The sequence below is a fragment of the Zootoca vivipara genome, chromosome 9, assembly GCF_963506605.1.
Source record: "Zootoca vivipara chromosome 9, rZooViv1.1, whole genome shotgun sequence".
Taxonomy (NCBI): domain Eukaryota; kingdom Metazoa; phylum Chordata; class Lepidosauria; order Squamata; family Lacertidae; genus Zootoca; species Zootoca vivipara.
The window spans coordinates 1802832-1828637 of record NC_083284.1 but is presented as its reverse complement, the minus strand read 5'-3'; the positions used below and the strand labels follow the sequence as shown (position 1 = coordinate 1828637).

Here is a 25806-nt window from a genome sequence, read left to right as displayed (position 1 = left end):
GTGTGTGAGAGTGTGTGGATTCTCTCTCTTGCAAAGTAACAACAGTTTGGCTTAAGGGCGCAAGAGCACATTAAACGCTCAACTGTGCATAAGGGAAGTTCGATGCAATGATCACCATAGCTTTGGGTTGGATGGTGGATGGCAGGATAGGACCAACAGAGGATTTCAACATGGGCGGCAGAGCATCAGCTCCAGAAAACCGTATTTTGCTCCTGAACCCCATTCTTGACATTTGTCACTGACCCTCGTCATCCTAGTTAGAAGGGGAGGTGGCCACAGGCTTTGAAATTTGGCTGGTGATCGGAGAGTTTTGGTGCTCCCCAGGCACAGAGAAGCTTCTTCTCAGGAGAGTCCACAGGCCAGTTCTTCAGTGTTACATTTCCACAGCAATGATTTTAAAACAGGTGTCTTAAAATCAGCCAGAAGAACAGGCCAAGGAGTCTCAACTGCAAAGACTCCCAAGTCCCCAAGGCTCTGCTGAAGATGGGCTCCTAACTCATGCCTAAGCCTCCGGATGATTTAAAAGGGGGGAAATCAATGTTCTTCCTCAGCCGTTTTTCTGACAACTTCCCCATGCGCGTCTTCAACACACAAGGAGCTGAGCATCAATGTGGTGTTGAGGCCCTGCAAGCATGAATACGAATGGCATAGCAGTTTCAACGCCAGACCCTGTTTAAGCTGGCATCCTGGTATCTCCTGGAGGCATAGGGTAGGTACAGCAACGCAAAAAGGTATTCCGCCCACCAATACACAATACTGACTTTAGCCAGACCCCACTGAGGGGGGTCCTCATGGCCACTCTCTCTAAAGAAAGCAAAACCAAAAAAAAGATATTTCCCAAATGTTGTCGCAGGTCACTGACCAGTTTAACACTGATGCTTCGAAGGTCAGGATCTGCCAGAGGTCACTCGCTACCCCGACCCCGGTCAGGTAAGGCTTCTGACAGAAGGGCAGGACACCCATACCTCAGGGGGGGGCAGCAAAGAGCAGGGGGTCCTTAACCCCAAGAAAGAGCAGCAGACAGCAGCAGCAGGAGCAGCGAGGAACCTCTCCTTGCAACAAAAACGCCTCTGTTTCGGATTATATTTATATATTTATAGATATAGATATATATATATATGTGCATATATTAACATTTACATACTGTTTATAGCCAAGACAATCCCCTTCTGTTTAGTGTTAAAACAAAACAAAACAAAACAAAACAGAATCCATCCAGGTGTTCTCCGCAACCTGTCCCCCGCCTGCCCACCCCTCGCACTAATGCGCCACCGTCGTTTTGGCATATTCATCGGAGAAGGCTTTGCCCAAGAGGTGGCAGGTGAGAGGTCTCCATCGTCCATGGGAGGCTGGGCTTTTTCCTTTCCATTCCTCCATTCTGGGGGCCCTCAACCTCCCCAACCAAGAGAAAGCAAACCGAGGGTCCGGTTTACACAGTGGCACCCAGCATGGCTTCTGTCTCTGTCAAGATTTCGTTCTGGTTCGAGTCGAGTCCGAAAAACTTGACCTTGAGCCCGTCCACCGGGTGGACGACGGGCACCAGCGTGATGCGGGGGAAAGTCCTGGTGGCCAACTCAAAGCGGCTGGTGCTGGCCAGCTCGATGGCCAGCGCCTTGAGGAACAGCTTGGCCAGGTGCTTGCCCAGACAGGTCCTTACGCCACCGCCAAAAGGGAGGTAGTGGAACCTGCCGTCTTTGTCTTCTGTGCGGCCCTGGGCAAAGCGGTCGGGGTCAAACACGTCCACATCCTTGAAGACGGGAGCCGTGTCGTGAGTGTCCCGGATGCTGTACATGACACTCCAGCCTTTGGGGATTTGGAAGCCCTGTGGAGGAAGAGGAGGAGGAGGAGAATTTAAATTCAGTTTGAATCTGTTTTCAGTTTACTACAGGTTAACAATAATAATAATAATAATTTATACCCTGCCCATCTGGCTGGGTTTCCCCAGCCACTCTGGGCAGCTCCCAACAGAATATTAAACAGAATAAAACATCAAACATTAAAAACTTCTCTAAACAGGGCTGCCTTCAGATGTCTCCTAAAAGTCAGATAGTTGCTTATTTCCTTGACATCTGATGGAAGGGTGTTCCACAGGGTGGGCACCACCACCAAGAAGGCCCTCTGCCTGCTTCCCTGTAACCTTACTTCTCGCAGGGAGGGAACCGCCAGAAGGCCCTTGGAGCTGGACCTCAGCGTCCGCACTGAATGATGGGGATGGAGACGCTCCTTCAGATATACTGGGCTGAGGCCATTTAGGGCTTTAAAAGTCAGCACCATCTTCTAAAAGTCAGATAGTTGTTTATTTCCCTGACATCTGATAGGAGGGCGTTCCACAGGGTGGGCGCCACCCCGAGAAGGCCCTCTGCCTGGTTCTTTTGAATGTTTTAGCATTCGTGTTCTCCTCCCCCCCCCCCCGGTGACATTTTTTTTAGTTTTGCAAATAAAAGGTACAAATAAACCAAAAGATTATGATGAGATAAGAGACTTATTAACAGACTGGTTCCAGTTTCACCAATTAAATGACATATTTAAGATAGACCGGATGCCCCTTATGCAAGCAGGATCTGACCCCATGAGCCCCCTCCCCCTCCTATGGTCTCCAGCAACAGACATTCAGAAGCATGCCTGCCAGAGCACAGCCATTGTGGCTAGGGGCCAGATCACTTTAGAGGGATCTCTTTAAGTTGCTGTGCACTTGGTGACTTTCCATTTTGGTAGGCGTGTCGCCTGGGGAAACTTTTATGGAAAAGCAACAGGGAAGCAAATAAATGCAGGCACAATTGTGCAAGGCATTCTGCTCTAAACAAAACTGAACCCCATGCCATGTGCAGCAGATCTCCTGCCAGGCCCCCTTCCTCACGCAGCGAGCCAGAGATGCTAGAGGGCTCTAAGGCAGGTCCCCGTACTCACGTCCAGCTCGAAGGTCTGCAGCACCGTCCGGTACCCTCCGGAGATGGGGGTGAAGAGCCGCAGGACCTCCTTGATGACGCAGTCCAGGTAGAAGAGGCTGCTGATGGTGTCCATCTGGAGGGAGCCCTCGCAGAGGCACCCGTTGTGGAGAATGCCTTTGCTCCTCAGCTCCTCCCGGAGCTTCTCCAGCACCTTGGGGTGCTTCAGGAGCTGCATGATCAGGGAGGTGCTGGCGCTGGCCGTAGTGGCGTAGGCAGCAAAGATCAGCTCAAGGGTGCCGTCCTGAAAGGGAAAGAGAGATGTGCGTTATGAGAGAGAGAGAGAGAGAGAGAGAGAGAGAGAGAGAGAAAGAGAGAGAGAGAGAGCGCCATGGTCAGACCCATGGAGTCGCAGGTTCAAATCCCCATTCTGGCGCCCCTGCATTATAGGAATGCTTTGGGACCAGGGAAGCAGCTTGCTTGCCCTCTGGGGGGGATGGGGGGGGCTTTCGTTCCCCTTATCAAAGTTTGCCTTACCCCTTATAGGTACCCGCTGGACCACTTTAGCCTGTGGAACTGGCACTCTTACAGGCCCCACATAATACCCAACACACATTTGGGAAGCACTCAGTCTTGCAGTGTGACAGCACCTAAACTCTGGAACTCCCTGCCTATTGAGAACAGGCAGGCAATTCATGTACTCTTTCTGCTGCCTGCTTAGACAAGGCTCCCCAGACGTGTAAAATGTGGATGCGCATTTTAGTTGAATGAGTTGTTTTTAATGATTTTGTTTTCTTTGTAAACTGCTTTAAGGTGGCTTCCTTCCTTCCTTCCTTCCTTCCTTCCTTCCTTCCTTCCTTCCTTCCTTCCTTCCTTCCTTCCTTCCTTTCTTTCTTTCTTTTTGCAGCCAAGGGGTGTATACATTTTTTTAAATAAAGGAATCCTTTTAATTTCCCCTAAAGTTCCAACAGATTTTACACATTTTGATTGATTAAGTGATTGATTGACTTAATTTATTTCTTGCCCTCCCTCCCAAAGGGACCCAGAGCAGGAAACACATCAGAAATAAAACAATACGATAAAAAACAGCCAGAAACAATCACCTAAATAAAAACAATTAAAAACACTTGAGCCGTGTGTGGCTGATGCTGTTCAGCAGAGCAGCCATGAGACCACCAGCATCAAAAGCCCCTGAACTGAGCAGGACTGAGGTGAGCTCCACCCCACCCACCCACTCGTGTGCCTGTGACCCCCAACCTCCCAGCCCCCCTGGAGGTGAGAAGCAGCGATGGTAAGTGACAGACACCAGGGCATATCCAGAGCTGAAGTGATGTGCAAAGCCAGACAAGGCACAGGCCTTCCTCTCCTAAAGAAACCATTTCTCACAGTGGTAATATAGGAGAGAGAAGCCCAGCCCCCTTCAGCCTGCTGCCCTCCAGGTCCTTCAGATGAGAGCATGGCTGGTGTTGACTGGGGGCTGTTGTGACTTAGCATCCAAATTACCTAGAGGTCCCCAGTCTGGAGAAGGTTGGCCAAGTTCCTATGGGAAGGCAGAGCAACATAGGCAGCTGCTTTATGATGCAGAGTCAGACCATTGCATCCCATCGACCTCAATATTGTCTACGCTGACTGGCAGCAGCTCTCCAGGGTCCAAGGCAAGGTTCTCTCCCACCCTACCTAGAGATACCTTTGAGGAGATGCTCTGCCACTAAACTACAGCCCTTTCCCCCGACCATGTTGTTTTATTGCAGGAGAGGCCGGTGTTTATCCTGCCATCCTCCCTGTGCGAGAACAAGAGCCAAGGGCTCCTTGCGGCCACCTCGGCTGCCTCTTCCCGGCCACCCAGTCTCAGCCTACCTTCAGTTCCTGCATGGTGAGCTCCTTGCCGTGTTCCTTGCCGCTTTCAATCAGGAGGTCCAGGGCGTCGGAGTAGTCCTTGCCCTGCGTGTTCTGCAGCTTTTCCCGGATGGCTTTCTCCAAGCTCTTCTGCAACAGCTCTCGAGCACGGATTCCCTGGAGGGAAAAGGAGGAGGTTGGAACCCAGAAAAAGCAGCTTCCACAGAGCAAAGCCCACGTCCTGCTCTCTTTTCACTCTCAGCTGCGCCTCTCCTGGAGCATCACAAAAGTATAGCAAACCCCAAGGTCATCTGCTCCAGCCCCCTGCAATGCAGGAATCACAGCATCGCCAGGTGAAGCACCCCACACCTGCAGGGAGAGGGAGGGCAAACAGCCCAGCCGACCCTCCAAAATCAGAGCCATTTGGACATGCTCCAAGATGCTCTAACACTACCCAACAGTGAGGTCAGTATATTCCCGTACTGTCTACTCTGCTCTCTGGGGTCTTGGGCACAGAGACTGTTCCCCTTCCCATCGCCTGCTTAACTGCTCACTTCCATCCCAAGGATCGAACCCAGCACCTTCTGTAGGCCCAAATGTTCTTCTTCCAAGCCACCTCTCCTAACCAAGGCGTCTCTTACCTTCCGGTAGCCGCTAAAAGGCAGGTCCACAGGCAAGGAGAAGACGTTCTCCATGAACTGCTGGTAGACCTCAAAGAGCTGGCTGAGGTCTTCCTCCGGGATCCGGAAGCCCAGCAAGACCCGGATGGCCATGCGGAAGGTGAGCTGCTGGGCTTCGTAGTAGACGTTGATGGGATCCGGGTTGCTGCTCCATGCCCTCAAGGTGTCCTGGATCACCAGCTGGATCTTGGGAAGGTAGCTCTCCAGGGCTTCGTGGCTGAAGATTTTGGAGAACACCTGAAATGGAAGGGACGGGTGTTTCAGGAAAACACCAGGAAAAGCTTTCTGACAGTTTGTCAGTGGAACGGACACCCTGGGGAGGTGGTGGACTCTCCTTCCTTGGAGGCTTTTAAGCAGAGGTTGGATGGATGGCCATCTGTCAAGGATGCTTGAGCTGAGATTCCTGCATAGCAGGGGGGGTGGATTACTTGATCCTTGGGGTTCCCTTTCAACTATGCAGTTCTATGATTCTATGAGCATTGAATCCTGAGCGCTAAGAAGATAGGCAGGCAGGCAGAGGCCACCTGACACTAGAAATGGCTTCATTGCTCCTTGGCTGCCATTCGGCACAGGCAAGAATCACTGCTTCCCTACAAAGGAAGGTTGCAGGGTTTGGGCAAAGGCAAGTAGGAGGCAACATTGGAGAAGTTCGTAAAATTATGCGCAGCATGGGAAATGCGGGTAGAGAGAAAATGCTTTCTCCCTCTGTCGTAACACTTGGACTCATGGATGGCCAATGAAGTTGAAAGATTCAGGAGAGACATAATAAAGTCCAAGTTAATCTATGGAACTCTCTCCCACAGGTTGCCTTTGGAAAAGTATTAGAGAAATTCATGGAGGAGAGGTCTATGGATGGTCACTAGCCATGATGGCAACGTTCTGTCTTCACAGTTGGCGGCAGCAACATTGGTTCTGAATACCAGAGCCCTGGCACAGAGAAATGTCGTGGACCAGCCTTGCCCCTCCTGGCCAAGTGGGGGGAATGGCATTGATGACTCAAATATCTGAACACCAAGAAAAGACAGATAAGATACTTCTTCACACAGCACAAACTATGGAACTTGCATGAGAACATCAGAAGAGCATCTGCTGGATCAGCCCAGGCCCATCGAGCCCAGCATCCTGTTCTCAGAGTGGCCAACTAAATGCCAGTGGGAAACCAGGGAGCAGAACATGAGCGCAAGAGCAGGATTCTCTCCTCCCATGGATTCCAGCAAATGGTCTTCAGAAGCCTTGCTGCCTCCAACTGTGGATGGCTAGGAGCCATCGGCAGCCTCTCCTTCTAAAGATGGCTTTAAAGGAGGATTCGGCAAACTCATGAAGGCTATCAGTGGCTCCTCGGCATGACAGTTACGCTCTGCCCCCATAGTTAGGAGGCAGCAATGCTTCTGAAGACCAGTTGCTGGAAGCCGCAGGAGGGGAGAGTGTTCCTCTTGTGCTTGGATCCTGCTTGTGGGTTTACCCTTGGGTCAACGGGTTGGCCTTTGTGAGAACAGGAAGCTGGACTCGATGGGCCATGGGCCTGATCCTGCAGGCTCTTCTGTTCTCCTTCAAGGCTCCCATAGCCTCACTCTTGCAAGCGGCAGTCTCTCCAGTCCTGATATTTATGTTCTGCCCTGTGTTGCCTCTCTCGCCCTCCCTCCGCCCTTCGGCGGGAATCCTGGGCGGAAGGAGAGTGTTTGCTTACTTTTTATTAACTGACATGTGCGACGCTGCTGCCACTGCCATGATCTGCCCCCCTCCCCGCCCCCCAGCTCCAGTAGCAGCGGGGAGCACGCGCCAAGGTAAAGCTCAGGCGGCCCTGTGCGATGCAGCCGTCTCCAGGAATCTGGCTCGTGTCAAGGAGGGCTTGCGAGGTGGGGGGTTGGAGATTGGGGAAGGCAAAGGAAGCAAGGACCTCTCCGCTTGCAGGGCTGGAGAGATCCTTGCTCCAAGAGCCTCGCTTTGCAAGCTGTGCGGGAGAGAGAATTCCCCCCTGAAGCCACGCACACAGATCTGTTCAGCCACTGGGATCTGCCCAGGAAAAGGAACTGTTTCTTGGAGGCAGCTCTGCCCTGCCACGGCACGGCACGGGGCGCCTTCTGCTCTGGTTTTGTTTAGTCAAATAACACCCCCCGTTTTTTAATGGCCTTTGCTTCAGCGCCAACAATGCCTGCTTCATAAGGAGGGCTAAGCCTGACTTGCTCTGCGTTCCTAGGTGGGGGGGTGGGGGCAGCACCAGATTTAGGGCAGTCTGGGGACACCAAGCCCAGGGGGCAGTAAATAATAATGTATTTATACAGGTACCTACTAAGAAGATCTATAAGAAAGCAACTGTACCAAAAGGAATGATTGTGAATGTGAAAATAAATATAGGGGGGCACCCAATTTTGTCCTCTTAGGGGTCTATCTTACCCCAAAGTCCTGGTGGGAGGCATAAGCTCCCCTGCATTAGAAATAAACGAAAAGCAAAACTGAGTCTGTTCTGGGATCTCAGGCCAGAGTTTGACCTTCTCCAAAAGGGACACAAAATGTCCCACAAGCAGGATCAGAGCTCAGGAGCCCTCTCCTCCTGCTGTGCTTTCCAGCAACTGCTTTTCAGAAACATCGCTGCCTTCAGGTGTGGAGAGAGGACAGGAACAGATGCCAGCCTAGGTGGGTCATTGGCCTGATCCAGCAGGCTCTTATGGTCTCCCTGTAGGAAAGGAAGCCTGCCAAGAGGGAAGGCGAAGAACCCACCCCGGTCCCACACAAGCCGGTGCAGGAGATCAGCCACATTTCTCTTTCCTCTTTTTATTTACTTCCAATATTTAGATACCGCCCAGAAGTCCTCTGGGCAGCTCAACAGGGAAACGGAAGCCCATGAGAGGTCTGGGCTGCACTGCGTCAGAGGAAGCTACTGCATACAGAGTCAGACCACTGGGTCCACCTGCTCAGTATCGCTGACTCTGACTGGCAGCAGTGCCTCTCTGGGATTTCGGGCAGCAGACCTATGTGGAGAGGCAAGAGGGCTCTGAAAAATCATCCCCCTGTGGAAATCCCAACAGGCTCTCTGCATTCCCCTCTTACCTTTGTAGATTAATACCCCTGCGCCCTCTAGTGAGCAATTGCAGAATAGCTCTTCCTATTCCGCCCCCCCCCCCCGCACCCCCACCCCAACAGGCCATCCGCCGCCTTCTAGACTGCACAGGTGTCCTGGGAATCGCAGAGGCAGAGACCTGACCAGTGGAGCGGAGATGAAAGAACTAGGAGACATGCCCAAGCCATGCTCTCTGCTTCTGCAAGGCCACCCTGTGATGCCTGAAGGTAGATATTGGCAGAGGGGGAACAATGCAATTGCTAAGCAGTCAGGGGAGGGGGTGTTAAAAAAAATGGAGCCTTTCTTTAGCAAAAGTAATCAAGGATCCAGACTGTATGCACCATGTAGCAATCGAGTCTTTATCTATCATGCAAAGCAGGCACAAAGGCGATATTTGGCTGGGTCTCTCCACAATCAAAAGGGAGTCTCCTGCAAATGCTAAGAAGAGCCTGCTGGATCAGGCCAGTGGCCCATCTTGGCCAGCATCCTGTGCTCACAGGGGCCAGCCAGATGCCTGCAGAAAACCAGCAAGCAGGATCTGAGCACAAGAGCGACACTCTCCCCTCCTGTGGTTTCCAGCAACTGAGATTCAGAAGCATCGAGGTCAAGCAGAGCTAGGAGCCCATCAAGACTCCTCTCCTCCTCCATGAATTTGTCTAATCCTCTTTTAAAGCCAACAAAGTCAGTGGCCGTCACTGTCTCCTGCACAGGCGAGTTCCACAAGTTAACTATGCACTGCACAATAAATGACTTTCTTTTATCCGTCCTGAGCCTTGCAACCCATAATTAAATACGCATCGACTTGGCAAGGAAGCTGGTCACTTAGATCCACACAGAGGTTCTCCTATGCCACCACCACCCCACCTCACCTTGCCCCCCTTGACATTGTGAAACTGTGCTTCATTCCCTCCCCACATTTCCCTGCTACCTGGGAGACTACGACAGAGGTGGTCTTGCCCCAGACTTGCTCAAGGGAAGCCAAGTAACATCACACACGTTGTGGTAGGGCTGAGATACATTTCACATGGAACACTCCACTGAACTCTATAACCCAAACCAACCCTGGAGCCACTCAGCAGGAATGTCTGAAATTTGGGAGCTTTTGAAGTTGTGGAATCGGTTGTTAATTATTATGTCTCCGAGTGCAGAAATTGCACAGAGCCGGTGATATTTTTATACGCCTGCTGGAGACACTCTATCCGAGTTTTCTGGAGTGACGCTGCTAGACAAAGGTCTCTTGCCATTGGTGGAGTTTCAGTCCCATTGGATGCTCCCGACAACATCTTTTACACATCAGCTAGGGCGGCAGGGCCAGCTCATGGCGGTGATCCTTTTAGAGGCAGAACGTAATGGTTTCCCCAAGACATTTTACTGCCCAAGCGGCTAGACCACATGATCCGAGAGGAGCACATAAGGAAAAGATGCTGGGGTGTGGCCCTTCCTCATACACAGCCACCCGCTTTCTGAAATTCTCATCCTAAAGATGCCTCTGGGATCATTCTGGGGAGGCGCTTGGGGTGACAGAATGTTTTCGCTCAGCCCTGCAGCACAATCCTTGCACTCACGAATCCCGCTATGGAAAGGGTGAGGCTAATTGTAATGCATCATTTTAATCATCTGACAGCTACGAGCCTTTTCCTTTCTTTCTTTTTTAATGGGTGTGTGTTCAAAACCCTTTGGAATGGATCCACATGTTTTCAGAATTCATTTCGCAAGTATGGCAAGCGTCATAAGATCATAGAATTGTAGAGTTGGAAGGAATTCTTGGGGTCATCTAGTCCAACCGCCTGCAATGCAGGAGAAGGAACTCAATGCACTTAACCTAGGAAACATATTAACATTAATTCAAGGTGCATGGTCATTTGGTATTGGCAATACCCATTTTTTTGGTGGGCGATTGTAATTTGAGTTTGGATCCTAGTGGTCTTTGGGGGTGGGGGAGGACAAATCCTGGGTCTTAATTGTTTTCAATTAATTTGCTGTGCTCTGGAGTTCCTGCCACTCCCTTTATTAAAACTTTTTAAAAAAATAAAGATCAGAAAAGGATTTTTACAGGGTACCTTGCAAAGCACTTGTTCCCTGCAAGGCTCTTGCCACTTTCCTTTGTCCAGAGACATCTATGTGTCGACACCAGCATACCCAAATCTGAGGCAAATTTGTGCAACAAGTCTGTGCCCCAAATCCTCCCCCACTGGAAAGGGAGACGGCCAACAATAAAAGGGGGGCGTGGAAGATAAATTAATGGTGCAATCCTGCTAAGTATGTTTAATCAGACATTGATCCCTTTGACCTCAATTGTATTTTGCACCCTGGGAAGTGAACTTAGATCTGCAACCCCAAAACCCTTTCTTGGGACCATCGGTGCGAAGCCTTCCAGACTGGAACATTCTGGAGGCTGGGACAATGGAAGAGCCCTGCAGGATCAGGCCCAAGGTGCCCACCCAGTCCAGCACCCTGTTGTCACAGTAGCCAACCAGATGCGAACAGGATTCGTACTCCATGAATTGGTCCAATCCTCTTTTGGCGCCACCCAAGTTGGTGGCCATCGCTGCCTCCTGCAGGAGGGAGTTCCACAGTTTAACGGTACACTGCATAAAGGAGCTTTTTGCAGGACAGTGGTCTGCAATGCTAAAGGGGCAACCCTTGCCAGTCTCCTGGGGCCCCTTGCAGCAGCCAACACCAGAAGCCGCTTGCTCCGAAGAGGGGCTGAATGATCTCGACTCTAAACGTCCAACCGAGCCACCGAGTGGAATGAAAACAGGATATTTCAAGCTTTATGGTTTTCCTTAGGCAGAACATTCTTGCACCGGTGTCTCGGCGGCAGGATGTACAGTGCGCTCCAGGTATGTGCGACACATGAGTCTTTGCTGGGAACCTCAGAGCCTCCCTCTTGTTTAGCTTTTTTTTCTGGGTCGGGGTGGCGGGGGGGGGGAGAAAGGGGAGGCCTCCGGGTGACCTTTGGGTGGAGAGTAAAATTCAGATCGAGACTGGCACCACACAAATCCCCAGCTGCAGTTGCCAGATACAATCTTCCTGCAAATATTCAGCCCCATTCTATACAATTGCAGCAGAGGGAAGCTTTCTTAAGTGGAAACATCAAACGAAAGTCAACACCAGCCCTGTTTACGTGATCATGCTGCCCTCCGACAACAAGTGAACTCGCTTCAACCTCCAAGTTGTTTGCATGCCGAAGGGGTGAATCCAGGTTTCGAGGGAGCCAAGAGGAAATCAGCCGCCCATGGCAAGGCCGAGCGCTCTTGACTCACCTCTCTTTCATCCTGGGATGTGAGATCCAAGGGATGAACTGCAGCAGGGCTGTGAACACTAGCGGGTAGAGCTTACAGGTTCCAAGGGAGCCCCACTGGGTGGCACCCTGGAAGGGTGTCTGGATATGCTTCCAGCATCCCCCAAAGCCCACAATGGACAACACACTGAAATTGAGCCAGGGATGTAGTGCTGCAGCACAAAAGACTAATGCGCGTTTGAGACCTATTTGCACCTGCTTCCTGTCCACAACTCAGGAGATCACAGGACTGATCTCACTTGTCACCAATATGGTGCTGCCAAGCCGCCGGGCTACTGTTTTGCAGAACAGGTTTCCAAAAATATGTTGACAAATTGGAGAATTAAGAGGATGATGAGGCCCCCGTCTCCACAGTGGCCTTCTTGTGTGGGCTGGCTTGTCGCTTTCTGTGCACATCTGAGCCACACGGCACATAATGCACCACAGTTCAGTTGCACACCAGTGACACCCTGGTGGAAAAGCCACACAGGAGGACGCACACACGGCCTGCAGATGGGCACCCTCTCAGCCCTGAAAGCATCACAGCTCACTTCTGGATTGTCCCCCTTGCCACGCTGCACCAATTCTCAAAGTAAAGAGCACCAGGGCGGTGTAGTGGTTTGTGTGTTGGACTAGGGCGTGGGAGAGACCAGGGTTCAAATCCCCACTCAGCCATGAAGCTCAGTGGGTGACCTTTGGCCAGCCACTGCCTCTCAGCCTAACCTACCTCACAGGGTTGTTGTGGGGGTATACACCACCTTGAGTTCCTCGGAGGGAAAAGGTGTATACATGGCAAAAGATAAAATAAATTTTATGAGTGGGAAAGTTTCAGTGTGCAAACCCTGGCCTTTTATTCTCTTACTAGTCACGCTGTTTTAAATGTGTCTTCTCCTTTAGGAATGTTTATTATTTCAAAATGTTTTAAGATAAAAAGATCATCATTCTTGCTACATTAAATGTATATTCTATACTTGACCTTGGCTTTTAAAAAAATATTAAGATAATGCTTTAGTTTCCTGTTCTTTTATACTGCTTTGAATGAATATTTTGCATTTGATTCTTCTTCTGCAATTTTTATTATTATTTTGGAATGACTTATTTGATATTTTGATGCGGCTTGTAGATCGCTTTGAGATCCGTTTCCTTAAAAATATGAAGCGGTATGGAAATGGAACAAATAATAATAACAGCACCCATATTTGTTTTTTCCCATGGAGGGAGCAGGTCCAGGGGCGCACTCTCTGGCGTGCCCAAATGTGCTCCTCCGTTAAAACGAGTAAAACAAATCAAATGAGCACAATTCCTGGGACCTGCTTAGAGAGCTCCCAGGCACTCTGAACTGGGCAACCCGCTGCCGTAAATTTACGAGGAAAGGGGGGCTGTGCTAAGCTTTTGGATATGTCTGAAGGAACAGACAGGGCAAGTGCTCAAAACATAAGCCCCCAAGCAATGTGCTTCGATCAGAGGACAGATTCAGGCTTCCCGGTAGCAGCGAGGAACCCAGACTCTGAAAGCGCTTTGTCCTCCTTCTCACCCACAGGCCAGCTCCCAAGCCGCATCCACACAGCGCTTGCACCGAGGCCTCCAGCACTGGCTGCTGCTCAAGACAGGATACCCGAATTGATGGTTCAGTGGCCTTGCAAATCTTACATGCCGGTATTTTTGGCTGCTGGGGCCGTGATCGCAAGCAGGAGAACATGTCTCGGGAGTCTGCCAGCTCCAGCGGAACAGAAAACAAAGAGAGGGCTCCCTGGCCTTGCACTTGGCCCAGGAGATGGGGCGGGGAGTGGGGGGAGAGGAGGAGGAGGAGGAAAAAACTCTCTCCAAAAACAGCTTTTCCAGCTGCCGCTTGGCACCCTAAGAGTCAGGCAAGAGAGGCAGAATCGCTGGTCTTTCTTTCTTTCTTTCTTTCTTTCTTTCTTTCTTTCTTTCTTTCTTTCTTTCCAAAGCCATGCACAGGAACGCAGTTTGAGCCCCAGTGTTGAATGGGATGCCCAAATCATGGAATTGTGGAGCTGGAAGGGACCTCCAAGGGTCATCTGGTCCAGCCCCCTGCCATGCAGGATTCACAGCTCAATGGGTGGGGCCAGAGCATTAGATGCTCTTAAGACCAGCAGAAGGCTTTGCACAGAGACGGGACGGGGAGGGATCCAAAAGAGGAGGGGTGCTACACCTGGGAGAACATTGGTAAACTCCAGGCACAGGGGAGGGGGAGCAAAGACAGCCTGAGGGCCATATGCCCTCCTGAACAACTTTTCAAGGGCCACATGTTCAGGGCGGATGATTCAGGATGCAAGGAACACAAGCAAGAGGGACTGGGAGACAAGTGTTTGTTGTTGCCTTAGCACCCAGCCATAGGGTACCACATTCCAGACAGACAGACCCTTCTGTGCTCACACCCCTCTCTGTCTTATCATAGAACTGTAGAGTTGGAAGGTGCCCTGAGGGTCATCCAGTCCAACCCCCTGCAATGCAGGAATCTCAGCTAAATCACACAGGACAGGTGGCCATCACAGCTCTGCTTACAAGCTTCCGAGGAAGGAGAGTCCACAAGGCACCATTAGGGTTCAAGGGCTCATCCCAACTAATCAAAAGGGCTGGAGGAGCCCATAGAAGGAGGGCTGGGCGAGAGTCCAGTGGGTGGCTTTGGGCCAGCCATGCTCTCTCAGCCTAACCTACCTCACAGGGTTGTTGTGAGGAAGAATGCAGAGGATAGAGAGGGGTGGGGAAAGGAAGGGTGCCGCGTGAGCAGATGACAACGCTCTGTGCAAAAAGAAAACGACTAAGGCTGCATTGTAGGGGGCAGGACTAGATGAACCTCCCAACTCTACAATCCTACAAAATCCTATAATGCGAATAAATTGCTGCAATGCATCGCTTTTGCCTAAAACCCCTTACAGTACTTTGCATACAGCATTCTGGGCAAGAAGCTACGCAGAGCAGGGAAGGTTGTACTGTTGTACTGTACACACAGAGCTCCCCACCTCTTATTTCAGAGGGGCTCCCGCAGGATCGGGGCCATCGCCTGCTTGGCCTTTGGAATGTACAGGGAGGGGAGGGAGCTTCCCCTCAGTCACCAGCCTGATCAGCCCTGGGGCAGGGAAGGAGATGCTTGAGAAGGGCGGGGGCGCTGCCTAGCAGGGAGCACATCCTTCAAAGGCCAGGCAGGCAGGCGTAGCAGGAGCAGCAGTGCGTGGAAGGCCCCCAACACCTGGAAACTCACCTGACCCTGGCAATCTGGAAATGCCATAATTAAAGGGCAGCCCCGGAGAGGCAGCAGCCCGCCCTCTCGTCTAAAGGAAACGGTTCCATCTGGAGGGTTAGGCCCCTGGCACCAAGGCTGAAAGGGACCCCTCTCCTGAAATCACACAGAAGCAATCTCCCTAAAGAGGCGCTGCAGAAAGAACCTTTGGGCTGAGCCCCTTGACGGGCTCTGACCTTCTGCCATTTATTTTCCCCTTTTCTGCAGCAAAGAACACCTGACAAAGTTGCATGTTGGAAGAAGAAGAGTTTGGATTTGATATCCCGCTTTATCACTACCCGAAGGAGTCTCAAAGCGGCTAACATTCTCCTTTCCCTTCCTCCCCCACAACAAACACTCTGTGAGGTGAGTGGGGGTGAGAGACTTCAGAGAAGTGTGACTAGCCCAAGGTCACCCAGCAGCTGCATGTGGAGGAGCGGAGACGCGAACCCGGTTCCCCAGATTCCCACTACACCACACTGGCACCACACTGGGACACATCAAGGAAGAGGCAGCGTTGCATGGTGGTTACAGTGTTGTGCTAGGGCCCGGGAGGCCAGAGCTCCAATCCTCCCTTGGCCACAAAGCTCACTGGATGACCTTGGGCCAATTGCTGACTTTCCGTCCTACCTTACAGGGATGTTGTGGGGATTAAATACGGACTAGGACCTGGGAGACCAGGGTTCAAATCCTGCCTCTGCCACAAGGCTCAGTGAGTGACGTTGGGCCAGTTGCAGCCTCTGGGGCTTAAATGGAGAGGGAGGGTGCTCTTCTAGTTGCGGCGAGCACGCGGGAGCCGTCGAGCGGCGCGGTGGTCCCGCCTGGGGCATCGCCCTTTTAAGGCTGGAGCCGCCGGCGCGCCACAGCGCCTTCCAGGTTACTACAGTTCAACTTCCCCACGTGCCGCCTGCCAGGGGCTGCCGGAGCCGGCGGGGAGATTCCCGGCCTCGCCGACGGAGGGAAGCAGGCAGGGGCGGAGCCGCCGCCCGCCGTTCAGCAGGAGGACACCCGAAAGCCATTAAGCCCGCGGACGGCTCCCCGACGGCAGCCGAGACAGCCTCGCCGCGGGGGTCGGCGGAGGGGGCGGGCCGGGGCGCTTGCTTCTCAACGGGGCCTCGGCGGAGCCCCCGGGCCGGAGAGCGACGGAGCCCACCCCCCACCACCCTTGCAAAAGCCCCCGTGACGGCCAGCAAGAGGTTCCGGGGCTCAGGCAGCCCTTCCTGGGAACGCCCGCCCGGCTGCCCGTCTCAAAGGCACGGTCCGCTTCCCTGCGTTTGCTGGGGAAAGCGCTCTGCACGTGCTCAGGGGCCCGCGCGCGTCATCCCCTCCGAAAATACCCGCTTCAAACTAGCTTTTCCGTCATAAGAGTGTGGGGAGGGTCGTCGAGAGAGACCGACCCCTTGGAAGGCCAGAAGCGCGACTGAAGCCACCCGGCGGCAGGCGGCCGCCTCGCAACCTTTTGCTGCGGAAGAAGCTCGCCGCGAACCTGCGTCTATTGCTTGCTCGCGAGTAAAGCTTCACAAGGTGGCTTAACGGACGGTGGCCGCGCGCAAAGCTACTCGACGGCGACCGGCGGGGGGGGGGAGGGCTCTCCGTGCGCGTGGGGGAGGGGGGCGCCACGTGTGGATGCGCCGCCCGACACCCCCCTCGCCCACTACCGTGTCAAGTCAGCGAAGCCAAACCGAGGTGGGGGTGCGGGGCAGCCACCGGGCGTTTGTCCGCAACGCGTGGCTAAGCGGCGGCGGCGGCGGCGTCCCATCGCCCCTTTAAATTCCTCAAAGGCCGCCGCCGCGTCCCACGCGTCGAATGTTGAGACACCGGAGGGGGGGGGGGAGATAGAGAGGAAGCCCACGTGGGGCGGGCAAAGGGGAGGTGGCAGAAGCCGCAGCCCGCAAAGCGTTAGGGACATTGGGGGGGGGGCGTTAGAAGATGACGTCGGATGGAAGAGACCCACCCCCACTCCTCGAAATGCCCACGCAAAAGGGACCCCACCACCGACAGAGATCGCTGCCACAGTTACTATTGGGGGGGGGCAACTCTCACACCCCACATCAACAGATAAGCCTCACCACGCCAGTCCAAATGCCCTCCTTCTCTGATGCAGACACCCACTGAACTCAGAGTAGCCCTCCCCAAGGGGGCCCTGAACTACAACTCCCACCAGCCCTCAGGTGGCTATGGAGGAGTTCGGCCTCTAGCCCGCACGGAGAGGCGGGCACACTCTGCACATGCTCAGACGCTTCAAAGTGGTGGGGCTCACCCCATCCAATGACTGAGCCAGCTGCGATTCCTGCACCGCAGGGGGTTGCGCTAGATGACCCCTTGGGGCCCCTTCCAACTCTACCACAACTACAATTCTGTGAATTGCTGAGCCCTTTGTCTTGCAGATGCTGCACACACACACACACCCCGAAGCTTTGTGTTGAGAAAACACTTCCTGCTTCCAAAATCCATATTGGGGCAACCTCTTCGTTAAGCGAACTCTTCTCATGCCAGATGGGAAACGGAGCGACTGCGGGGAGAGATGAAGCCTTGGCACCTGCTCCATGCCAGCACCCCGTTTTGCTGCCTCCTTTCCTAGCTCTGCTTCCCATCCAGTGACAGGAGAAGAAAGAGTTCAGGAGAACTCCAAACCACAAGAGCATTGCCCTAAAATGGACTTTGGATTTATTATTATTATTATTATTATTATTATTATTATTATTATTATTATTTGTAATGGGCCAGCACAGCTAACTTAACTTACTAGTTGGCTTGGGAAAGGCTCCCTTTACAACTCTTAGCAGGTAAGGCTGAGGTCGGGAGAGAGACTGCAGCTTTGCAGCACAGCTCAGTTTTGAACTTGCTCCAGAGGAAGCACATCCTTATTTTATTGTGGTCACGGGGCACCTTAGATTGGAAGTGATCTCTCTGGCTGCATCCCAACATTCAAGCTGCAATCTCCCTTCGCTAAGGCAGGCGTTCTGGGGGGGGGGAGTTCTCGGGGCCACACTTTCAGAATAAAAATTTGCTCGTGCCACACCGATTTTTCAATTATTATTCATAAGAAATACATTTGGGAGGGGAGGAAAACAACTAGCAGTGCTTGATTTTGAAAAGATACCTTATCCATAGTCTGCAAATAAAAATAATTTATTTTGATACTATACTGCACAATGCTACACTGGAATGTTTCAATGCTTCTTTGATTGTCCTTGGATCTTCCTGCCACACTTGCCCTCCTTTCCTGCCACACCCTTTGAGAGCCACTGTGCTAAGGGATAATAATAATAATCAGTGATTTTAAGGGGGTACTCAGGGGCACACAGTACTGGTACCTCTTTTTTGTTGTTGTCAAAAAGTGTTGCACTTACTGTAGCAACTTCATGGTGAGTTACAGCCTGAGTACTGTACACTTTTTCTAGAGAAAAAGCACTGATAACAATAATAATTTTATTATTTGTACCCCACCCATCTGACTGGGTTGCCCCAGCCCCTCTGGACGGCTTCCAACATATATAAAAAAACAAAGTACAAAAATGGTATGGTTCCTCATCTCCTTGATGGGAGGGCGTTCCACAGGGTGGGTGCCACCACGGAGAAGGCCCTCCGCCTAGATGATTTAGTTGCGATTCCTGCATTGCAGGGAGTTGGATGAACCCGGCTGATCCCTTCCCGCTCTTCTATCCCCTCTCACATACACATGCTCCTTCAAGGCAGGCTGTCCCTGCGGCCCTTACCTTCCTCTTGTGCCGGTGGATGTCCCCGATGGAGTTAGCGACGGTGTTGGGCCCCAGCAACATCCGTGTGCTGCGTGGCCACTCGGTGCTGACCAGGCTGTGCTCGCCCATCAGGATCTTGCGGACGTTGTCGGCACCCGTCACCCGGACCAGGGGGCGGCCCAGCAAGTGGGTCTTGAAGACGTTCCCATATTTCTCCCTCCGCGACGACTGGAAGTAGGAGCCCTGAAAGAGGAAACCGGAAAAACCCTCCTAAGTTGGCATCTAAACGCCCCACTTTTTATCATCACCATCCCCAGATATTTGAAAAGCACTCTGCCTCCCCCCCCCCTCATCTCAGCTCTGTGAGCCTGCCAAAGCCACAGTTCCCCACAGCGCCCAGCCCAGACTCACAATATGTGGGATTATAAAGCATCTTTGAACATATGCAGAGTGTCTTTTCTTTGTTGCATTACACACGGAGCGAATTGGGGAGAAGGGCTCTGGTGCAGAGAGTGTGGCTTTCTGGCTGGCTCAAATCATGTCCTTGCCTTCCTTTGGGAGTTTAAGCATGGGGTGGGGGCATTCAATCCATGGCACCCTCCTTCAACCACCTTGCATGAGTGGGTCCATAATTTCAAGGAGCATTTATGTGCAGGGTATAATCAAAATTGGGGAGAGACTCTTCAGTTCACAAAGGTCAATACCCCAGCCTTCTTCCTGAGCAGGGGGCTAAGAAGCAGGAATATAAGAATATTATCATAGCATTAAGAATTCTGGGCCACCTTCTCCTTTTCCCTCCACAGCCCTTTTTTTCTTTAGTGTCATGTCTTTTAAAATTGCTAAACTTTGGGTGAAAGGAAAAAGAACCTGCTGTATACCTAGTCCATCTAGCTCACTATTACCTACACTGACTGGCAGCAGCTCTGGGATTTCAGACGAGGGTCTCTCTCAGCCCTAGTGCCTGGAGATGCTGAGGACTGACCCTGAGCCTCACTTTAGCTGCAGCCCGCAAAGTCACAGTGTTTGCATCTCTACCCCGCACCAGTGGGTGGGGGTGGAGGGTCTTTTAAAACTGGCTGGCAATGTAAATGCTAAGGGTTGACATTAGAGGGGAGCAGAGCAGGTGAGGCTGTGAAAAGGAATCCTCCATTCACAGATTCCCAAACCAGAACGTTTCTAAATAAATGACAGGTGAAGCATTGGAAATATTATCAGTGGGCAATGCTTGAGAAATGGGGGTGGTCCTGATCTAGGGAAGAAACTGTGAACTGCAGTCCTGCTGAAATGTATCCTGCAGAGCCCAGATAGCAGAGCAGGGGAGGGGGGCTGGGGCTGGGGCCACAACCCTTGGTGAGGCTCTCCTCCTCCCCTGTCGCTCGGTGAGCTTGGGCAGAGGAGATCCAAGTTCAGCCCTCCCTCAGCTCACCTGCCCTCTTCCCTGGTCAAGCCCACAAACATCTTCCAGATCCTGTGGGCACAGCAGAGCTCCTGCAGACAGAGGCCTGAGCAGATAGATGGCTTCAGGAAGTAAGCCAAGTTACATGTCACAAATGAACATGTACACCCCTTCCAAAAAAAAAGTAAGGGCACCAGCAGATGGGATGGGGGAGGGGGGATACTGCAATGTCGTCTCTCATCCACCAGTTCTCTAGAAGCATAGGGTGGTAGAGTTGGAAGAGACCCCGAGGGTCATCCAGTCCAACCCCCGGCAATGCAGGAATCTCAGCTCAAGCATTCATGACAGAGGGCCACCCAGCCTCCGCTGGAAAGCCTCCAAGGAAGGAGAGTCCACCACCTCCCAGGGGAGTCCCTTCCACTGCCTAACAGCTCTAACAGGCCTACAACTGACAGACCACCGTTCCTCATCCATTCTATGAACACAAGGCTGTCTCCACATTATCCGGATGGTTGTGAGGAACACAAATGATGCAATGGCTTAATAATCAGCACTAATAAGCTGTGTTTAATTCTGGGGCTCTAGCCTGACCGGGAGGACCTGTCCCAACCAAAGCTATGAAAGATGGTCATTGCAATGGCTCAGTGGCGAGGAAAGGACTCTCTGCACATGCTCAGGTGCACATTCTGACCTCCTAAGCCCTGAAAAGAGGAGTTGGGGTTCGCTAGGAACCTTGACAAAGGCCCTTCAATCACGATGCAGTTACCTGTGAGGTGATGTGCACCCAGCGGACCTTCCCAGCACCCTGAGGAAACTACAGTTCCCAAGATTCCTTGGGAGGAATCACGTGCTTCAGGTGTGCCCTGGAGGTGATTTTATGTGGGTCAGATGCAAGGGGCAGATCTCACGCATAGCTTGGGAGGGTTCGCACTGCTGGCTCCTCCAGAGTCTGGCTAATGGTCAGTGGGAAGGGGGGTATCCTGCCCTCTCCTTTGCCTTGCCCTCTTAGGGTTGAAAGGGGAAGGAGCCAGGGCATGAGGAGTTTTCCCTCCCCCAAATATTGGGGGGGGGGATTCGTTTCATTCAGGCAACTGGTGGAATGAATACACAGAACGCGTCTGAGCTTACTTAATTCCACCAGTTTTTACGCAGACCCCTATCCCAAATTAACAACGGTAAGAGAACCGCCTCACCCCACTCCACAACCGCCCCTCTCCCCTTTGCTTCCAACCCCATAAAGCTTCTTCAATCGTGCGTTTTTCGGGGCGGGGGCGGGGTGTGGACCGACTGCCTTAATGCACTGCAATTATCCTTGGCTAAGTCAGTGGACAGTTTGGGGCTTTTAATAACTTTCCCACATGCCGGTCCGGTCCTTAGCAGGGGAGGGGGCGTGACAGCAAGGAAAGGCGACCTGAGCACTCCTCCCCTGCCTTCTCCCCACCCCTCACACATCCCACACACACCTCTGCTACCGTACCTCCCCCACCTCCAATGCCAACATCAGGCTTTTGAGGGGGTTTACGTGCCCTATAAAATTTCGGAGAAACTGTGCAAAGGCATCTGCCCCTTTAAATCCAGCTCTACGTCTCTCCCCTGAGCCGCTGCAGGGTCTCTAAGCGAAGAGGGTGGCGGAGCCTTTGGGGGCAGGTGGGGGGGCGGAGGGTGTGCGCCCGTGTGTGTTTTTAAACAAAAGCACAGTTGTGAAGTTCAGATGTTCAGGTGACCCTGTTTCTTGATCTGCGTAAATATAATTAAAGTACTTTTTGTGGCATTAATAAAGGGTTATTTGTACAACATTTCCATCACTGTACAAAGGCCGCCTTTATGTGGCGAGAGTTTTCGAGCCGGAGTCCAATTTATACAATTTTTTTTTGTATTTTTAGCTCTGGACTCTGTTTGGATGGAGCCTTGTGGAAAAGGGAGAACCCTTTCTCGGTCCCCCTGTAAAAATCTGATAAATTTCTTTTAAAAATAAAGCCCTATTGAGTGAGGGCAGTTAACCCTTCCGCTGCTGGCAGGGAGCTCCCCTCTCTGCCCCCTCCATGCACGGAGGTCTCTCATGCTAAGTCTGCGATACTGTTACATCTGAGTTTAGAAAGGAGGACCCAGAATAGGATTTTCCCGCAGCTGGCGGAAGGGGGACCCATCACGGCGGGAGGTGTTCCAGAGCTGCACCCTCCACGGGAAAAGGCAACCAGACATGAACCATGGACATGTCGCAGCATCTCTGAACAGAGATACTTTCCTAAGGGGCTGCCCCTCCCCAAAGTTTTAGGGTTCTAGGACAGGTAATAAAGTTTGTGCATTTCGGAGAGGGGCGAGACAAGGAGCTGATGGGTTTCCCATTGAAAGGGGGGTTGTCTTTTGCTGCGTCTACCATCTCTCTCTGCTCCCCACCCTGCATCTCCCTCCTGGTTTAACTCGGGATTCCCCCCCCCACACACACACACACCAGTGATCGCGTTCCTCGAGAGGTTGTTTAGCATTTAAGAAGGTTAATCCCGGGTTAATCTCCCGATTATCTCGACCCGGGGGCTCCCCCACTGCTTTGCTTAACGAATCTCGAGATCACCCGGGCGGCTCTCGGGATTCCAGGCAGGGAGCTGCCGGAGTCCGAGCGAGGCGCTGCTGCTGACAGACAGACAGTACCACCAGCCCTGCCCTCCCCCTCCCTCCGGTCCTTACCTGGCGGCTCGAGGGGGTCCCCAGACAGACCCCGCGCCTTAAAGGGGCAATGCAGCCCGCCACGCCGGCGCCTGCCTTCGGACCTGAGCGGGGCTTCCTACACTCGATAGGCTAGCTAGGAGAAGTTTTTGAAGAGAGCCCTCCTGGAAACGGGGAGGAGACCGAGGCAAGCCCAGCGCCCGAGCACCACGCTCGGCTGGAGGGAGGTCACCAGTTCGAGCCCCGGCTGCGAGGGAGGGCGCCTGACCATTAAGCGGATCCGGCCCGTTCCGAGGCTGCGGAACCACGCGGCGCGGATGGAAGGGGGTGGGGAGAGACCTTTCGCTTTTCCAAACTCCTCAAGGATTGGCTGGGACCTGGGGAAGCTCGACTGTCGCGCGCAGGACTTACTCTCGAGGAAAGGGGCCAGGGATCGGGGCGCGCGGGATTTGCACGTCGCAAGCAGCAACTGTGCAAGCCACGCATTTTGTACGACGGCGGGGAGCCTCCAGCAGCCACATGGTGCGTCCTAGCTGCCCCGGAGCTGGCCGACCAGGGCACCCGGCGGAACGGTGCTAGGAGGCCCTCCGGCGAGCGTGGCTGCGTCTGCGCCGCTCTCCCGCCCCCCGACGCAGGCGGGCTTACCTGCAGGAGCCAGTGGAAGGTCTCTCCGACGAGCGGGAAGCCCATAGAGCCCTTGGGGATGGGCAGCTTGCAGCTCTTGTCGCGCGTGGCGGCCCAGCGGAGCTGCCACAACTGCTGCGTGACGGCCAGGAGGAGCGTGACCGAGACGAGGCAGGCGACGACGGTGGCCAGCGCCGAGAGCAGGTCGAAGCCCTGGAAAAGCATCTTGCCCGGTGGCGCTGCTTCCTCTGAGGAGAGTGTGGGGGGCGCCCCGCGGGAGGCAGCCGCCGAGCCGCGCACCGGGCTGGCGGGGGAAGAAGGAGAGAGAGAAAGAGAGAGTCGTCGGAGCGGCGCGCCGGGGAACGAATGCGCCCCGGCTCTGGGCAATTTGTGGCTTTTAGAGAGATTGGGGAGGGGGGAGGGGAGGGAGAGATATAAAAGCAGCTCCTCCCCACTTATAAAAGAATGCAAAAAAGGGGGGAGTATCAAAGGCGAGGAGGGGGCAAAAAGAACCTCAAAGAAACTCCCGTCCCCAAAGCGACTCTTCCCAATTTTCCTGCTGCTGCTGCTGCTGCTGCAAACTCTGGCGGGCTTGCGCCAAAAAAAACCCAAAAAACTTCACAGAAACTCTCAAATAACGAGGAAAGGGGTTCCTGCTTGTTTTGCACCAAAAAACGGGGAGGGGGGAATATAAATAACGACTGCAGGGTGGTTGTTGTTGTTTGTTGTTTGTTTGTTTGACTCAAACGGGGGTGGGGGAGGAGAAGCAGAGCAGCAAGAGGAAGAGGAGGGCGGGAAAAAAACCGGCCCGGAGGAACTGAGCAAAAAGCAGACGCGTCTCCAAAGCCCAAGCGAAGGCGCAGCGAGCTCTCCGGAGCAGGACGGCTGTGTTGCGCCCGGCGGCGGCTGGCTGCGGGTGTCGCTCCGTCCAACTTGAGCGGCTCTCTTGAGCGCCTCTGCCGGGGGCCGGGCTGGGCTAGGCTGGGCCGGGCTCGGGGGGAGGAGGAGAAGGAGGAGGAGAACGGGCGAGCGGGCGAGCGGGCGGGGGGAGGGCAACGGCGTCGGCGCTGCTGCTGCTGCTGCTGTTGCTGCCACCACTTTCCAGCACTGCGCCTCTGTCGGGAGGAGGAGCCGCTTCGCGCCGCGCCAGTTTGCGGGGAACAGCCCCGGCGGGTGTTTATATAGAGGCGGCGCGGGCCGGTACTCTGCCGGCGGGCGGGGAGGGAGCCCCTCCTCCCTCCCCTTCGAGGCGGGGGCGACTGCGACGACGGGAGGGGGGCAGGAGGCCGGGCGCTGGAGCGTGCCAGCTCTGGCCGCGGGCCCGCCGGGAGAGAGAGACGCGCCGAATAGCCTTGCTGGACGCCCTCCGCTGCCAGCCGTCGGCGCTCCGTCCCTGCGGAGAGAAGAGCACACCGAGAGTCGGTCAGCCACGGAGTGGGGCCGTCCCTTGGCCAGAAGACGGCGACGGAGCACATGGACCCCCCAACCTGCCGCCCTCCCCGTCTGCTGCTGCTGCTGCTGCTATTACTGCCGCCGAGAGAGAAGAGTCGGCCGGCCGAGCTCCCGAGGGGAGACCGGAGCGTCCCTGGCAGGAACCACCAACGAACCACCGAGGGTGCGCCGGGTGGCCCCCATCCCTTGAGTGGCGGAGGGCAAGGAAACGGTCTCTCTAGCGAAGCGCCGCCGACAGAAGGCGAAGGAATAGGAACCGTTTCTCTCAGGACTGCTGCCGGCCACAGGACGGAGCTCCCTCGAGCCGTTGCTACATTTCGACACTGTCGCCCAGAAGCCAAAAGAACGTCCCCAGACTTCCATTACGGAAGGATCCGTACCCTCCACCGCTTCTGCTTTTGTTTTCTGGGGCGCGGGGGAGAGGAAAGAGGGCAGTGGCGCGCGAGTAGCGGGGAAGCATTCACCTCTTAACAGTTCTTTGCTTCAACACAGGTATCTATCTCAGGAGATACGGGGGAAACCGACCACCCTCTCCCGCATCTCATGGGAAGATCTCCTGCACAAGCCCTGTTGCAATGGGCAGGAGGGAGAGAGAGAAGAGATATTGCAGGCACCTCCGGTTCATTGCTAGAGGGGGTTATTTCTCGGAGGGGTGCCTTGCGCAGGAGAAACTAACGCGCTTTGCAAAAAACGCCTGACTCGTCTCTGGGCACTTTCTGGATCCGCCTGGCTGGGAAGCACCTGGGAAGCCAGGTAAGGCTCCCTTCAGGGGTAAGGAACACAGGTAGGACACGAGTCTTTCCAGCGTGAGGGGGGGGCAGCGCTGTGCAGCAATCTGGTGGAGCCTTAGAAAGTGGTACATTTTTTGTGGCATAAGCTTTGGAGGAGCCCGTTCCACCCCCTTAGATTCATGATTATACAGCAGGACAATTGGGGATACCATTGCAGCACAATCCGCTTAATTCTATAATATTAGGTAGTGTAGA

The 25806-nt window shown here is 53.6% G+C and overlaps 1 protein-coding gene across 1 annotated transcript; it reads right to left on the bottom strand.

The window, feature by feature from the left end:
- Positions 1-611: 611 nt before the first annotated feature.
- On the bottom strand, positions 612-24498 carry LOC118079503 (cytochrome P450 26B1). The gene is made up of 6 exons (XM_035103701.2): positions 23390-24498; positions 18703-18927; positions 5363-5638; positions 4743-4898; positions 2908-3189; positions 612-1822 (listed from the first exon to the last, which is right to left on the bottom strand). The coding sequence occupies exons 1-6, from the start codon at positions 23591-23593 to the stop codon at positions 1430-1432; spliced, it is 1536 nt and encodes a 511-aa protein (XP_034959592.1). The 5' UTR covers positions 23594-24498; the 3' UTR covers positions 612-1429.
- Between the last annotated feature and the right edge of the window lie 1308 nt (positions 24499-25806).

Coding starts and splice junctions, on each gene's coding strand:
- LOC118079503 (XM_035103701.2), bottom strand. CDS start 23,593: ATGCTTTTCCAGGGCTTCGACCTGCTCTCGGCGCTGGCCACCGTCGTC. Junction 18,928..23,389: donor CCTTCCACTGGCTCCTGCAG/GTAAGCCCGCCT, acceptor TTCCTCTTTCAG/GGCTCCTACTTCCAGTCGTC. Junction 5,639..18,702: donor TCCACCGGCACAAGAGGAAG/GTAAGGGCCGCA, acceptor CTTCCATTTCAG/GTGTTCTCCAAAATCTTCAG.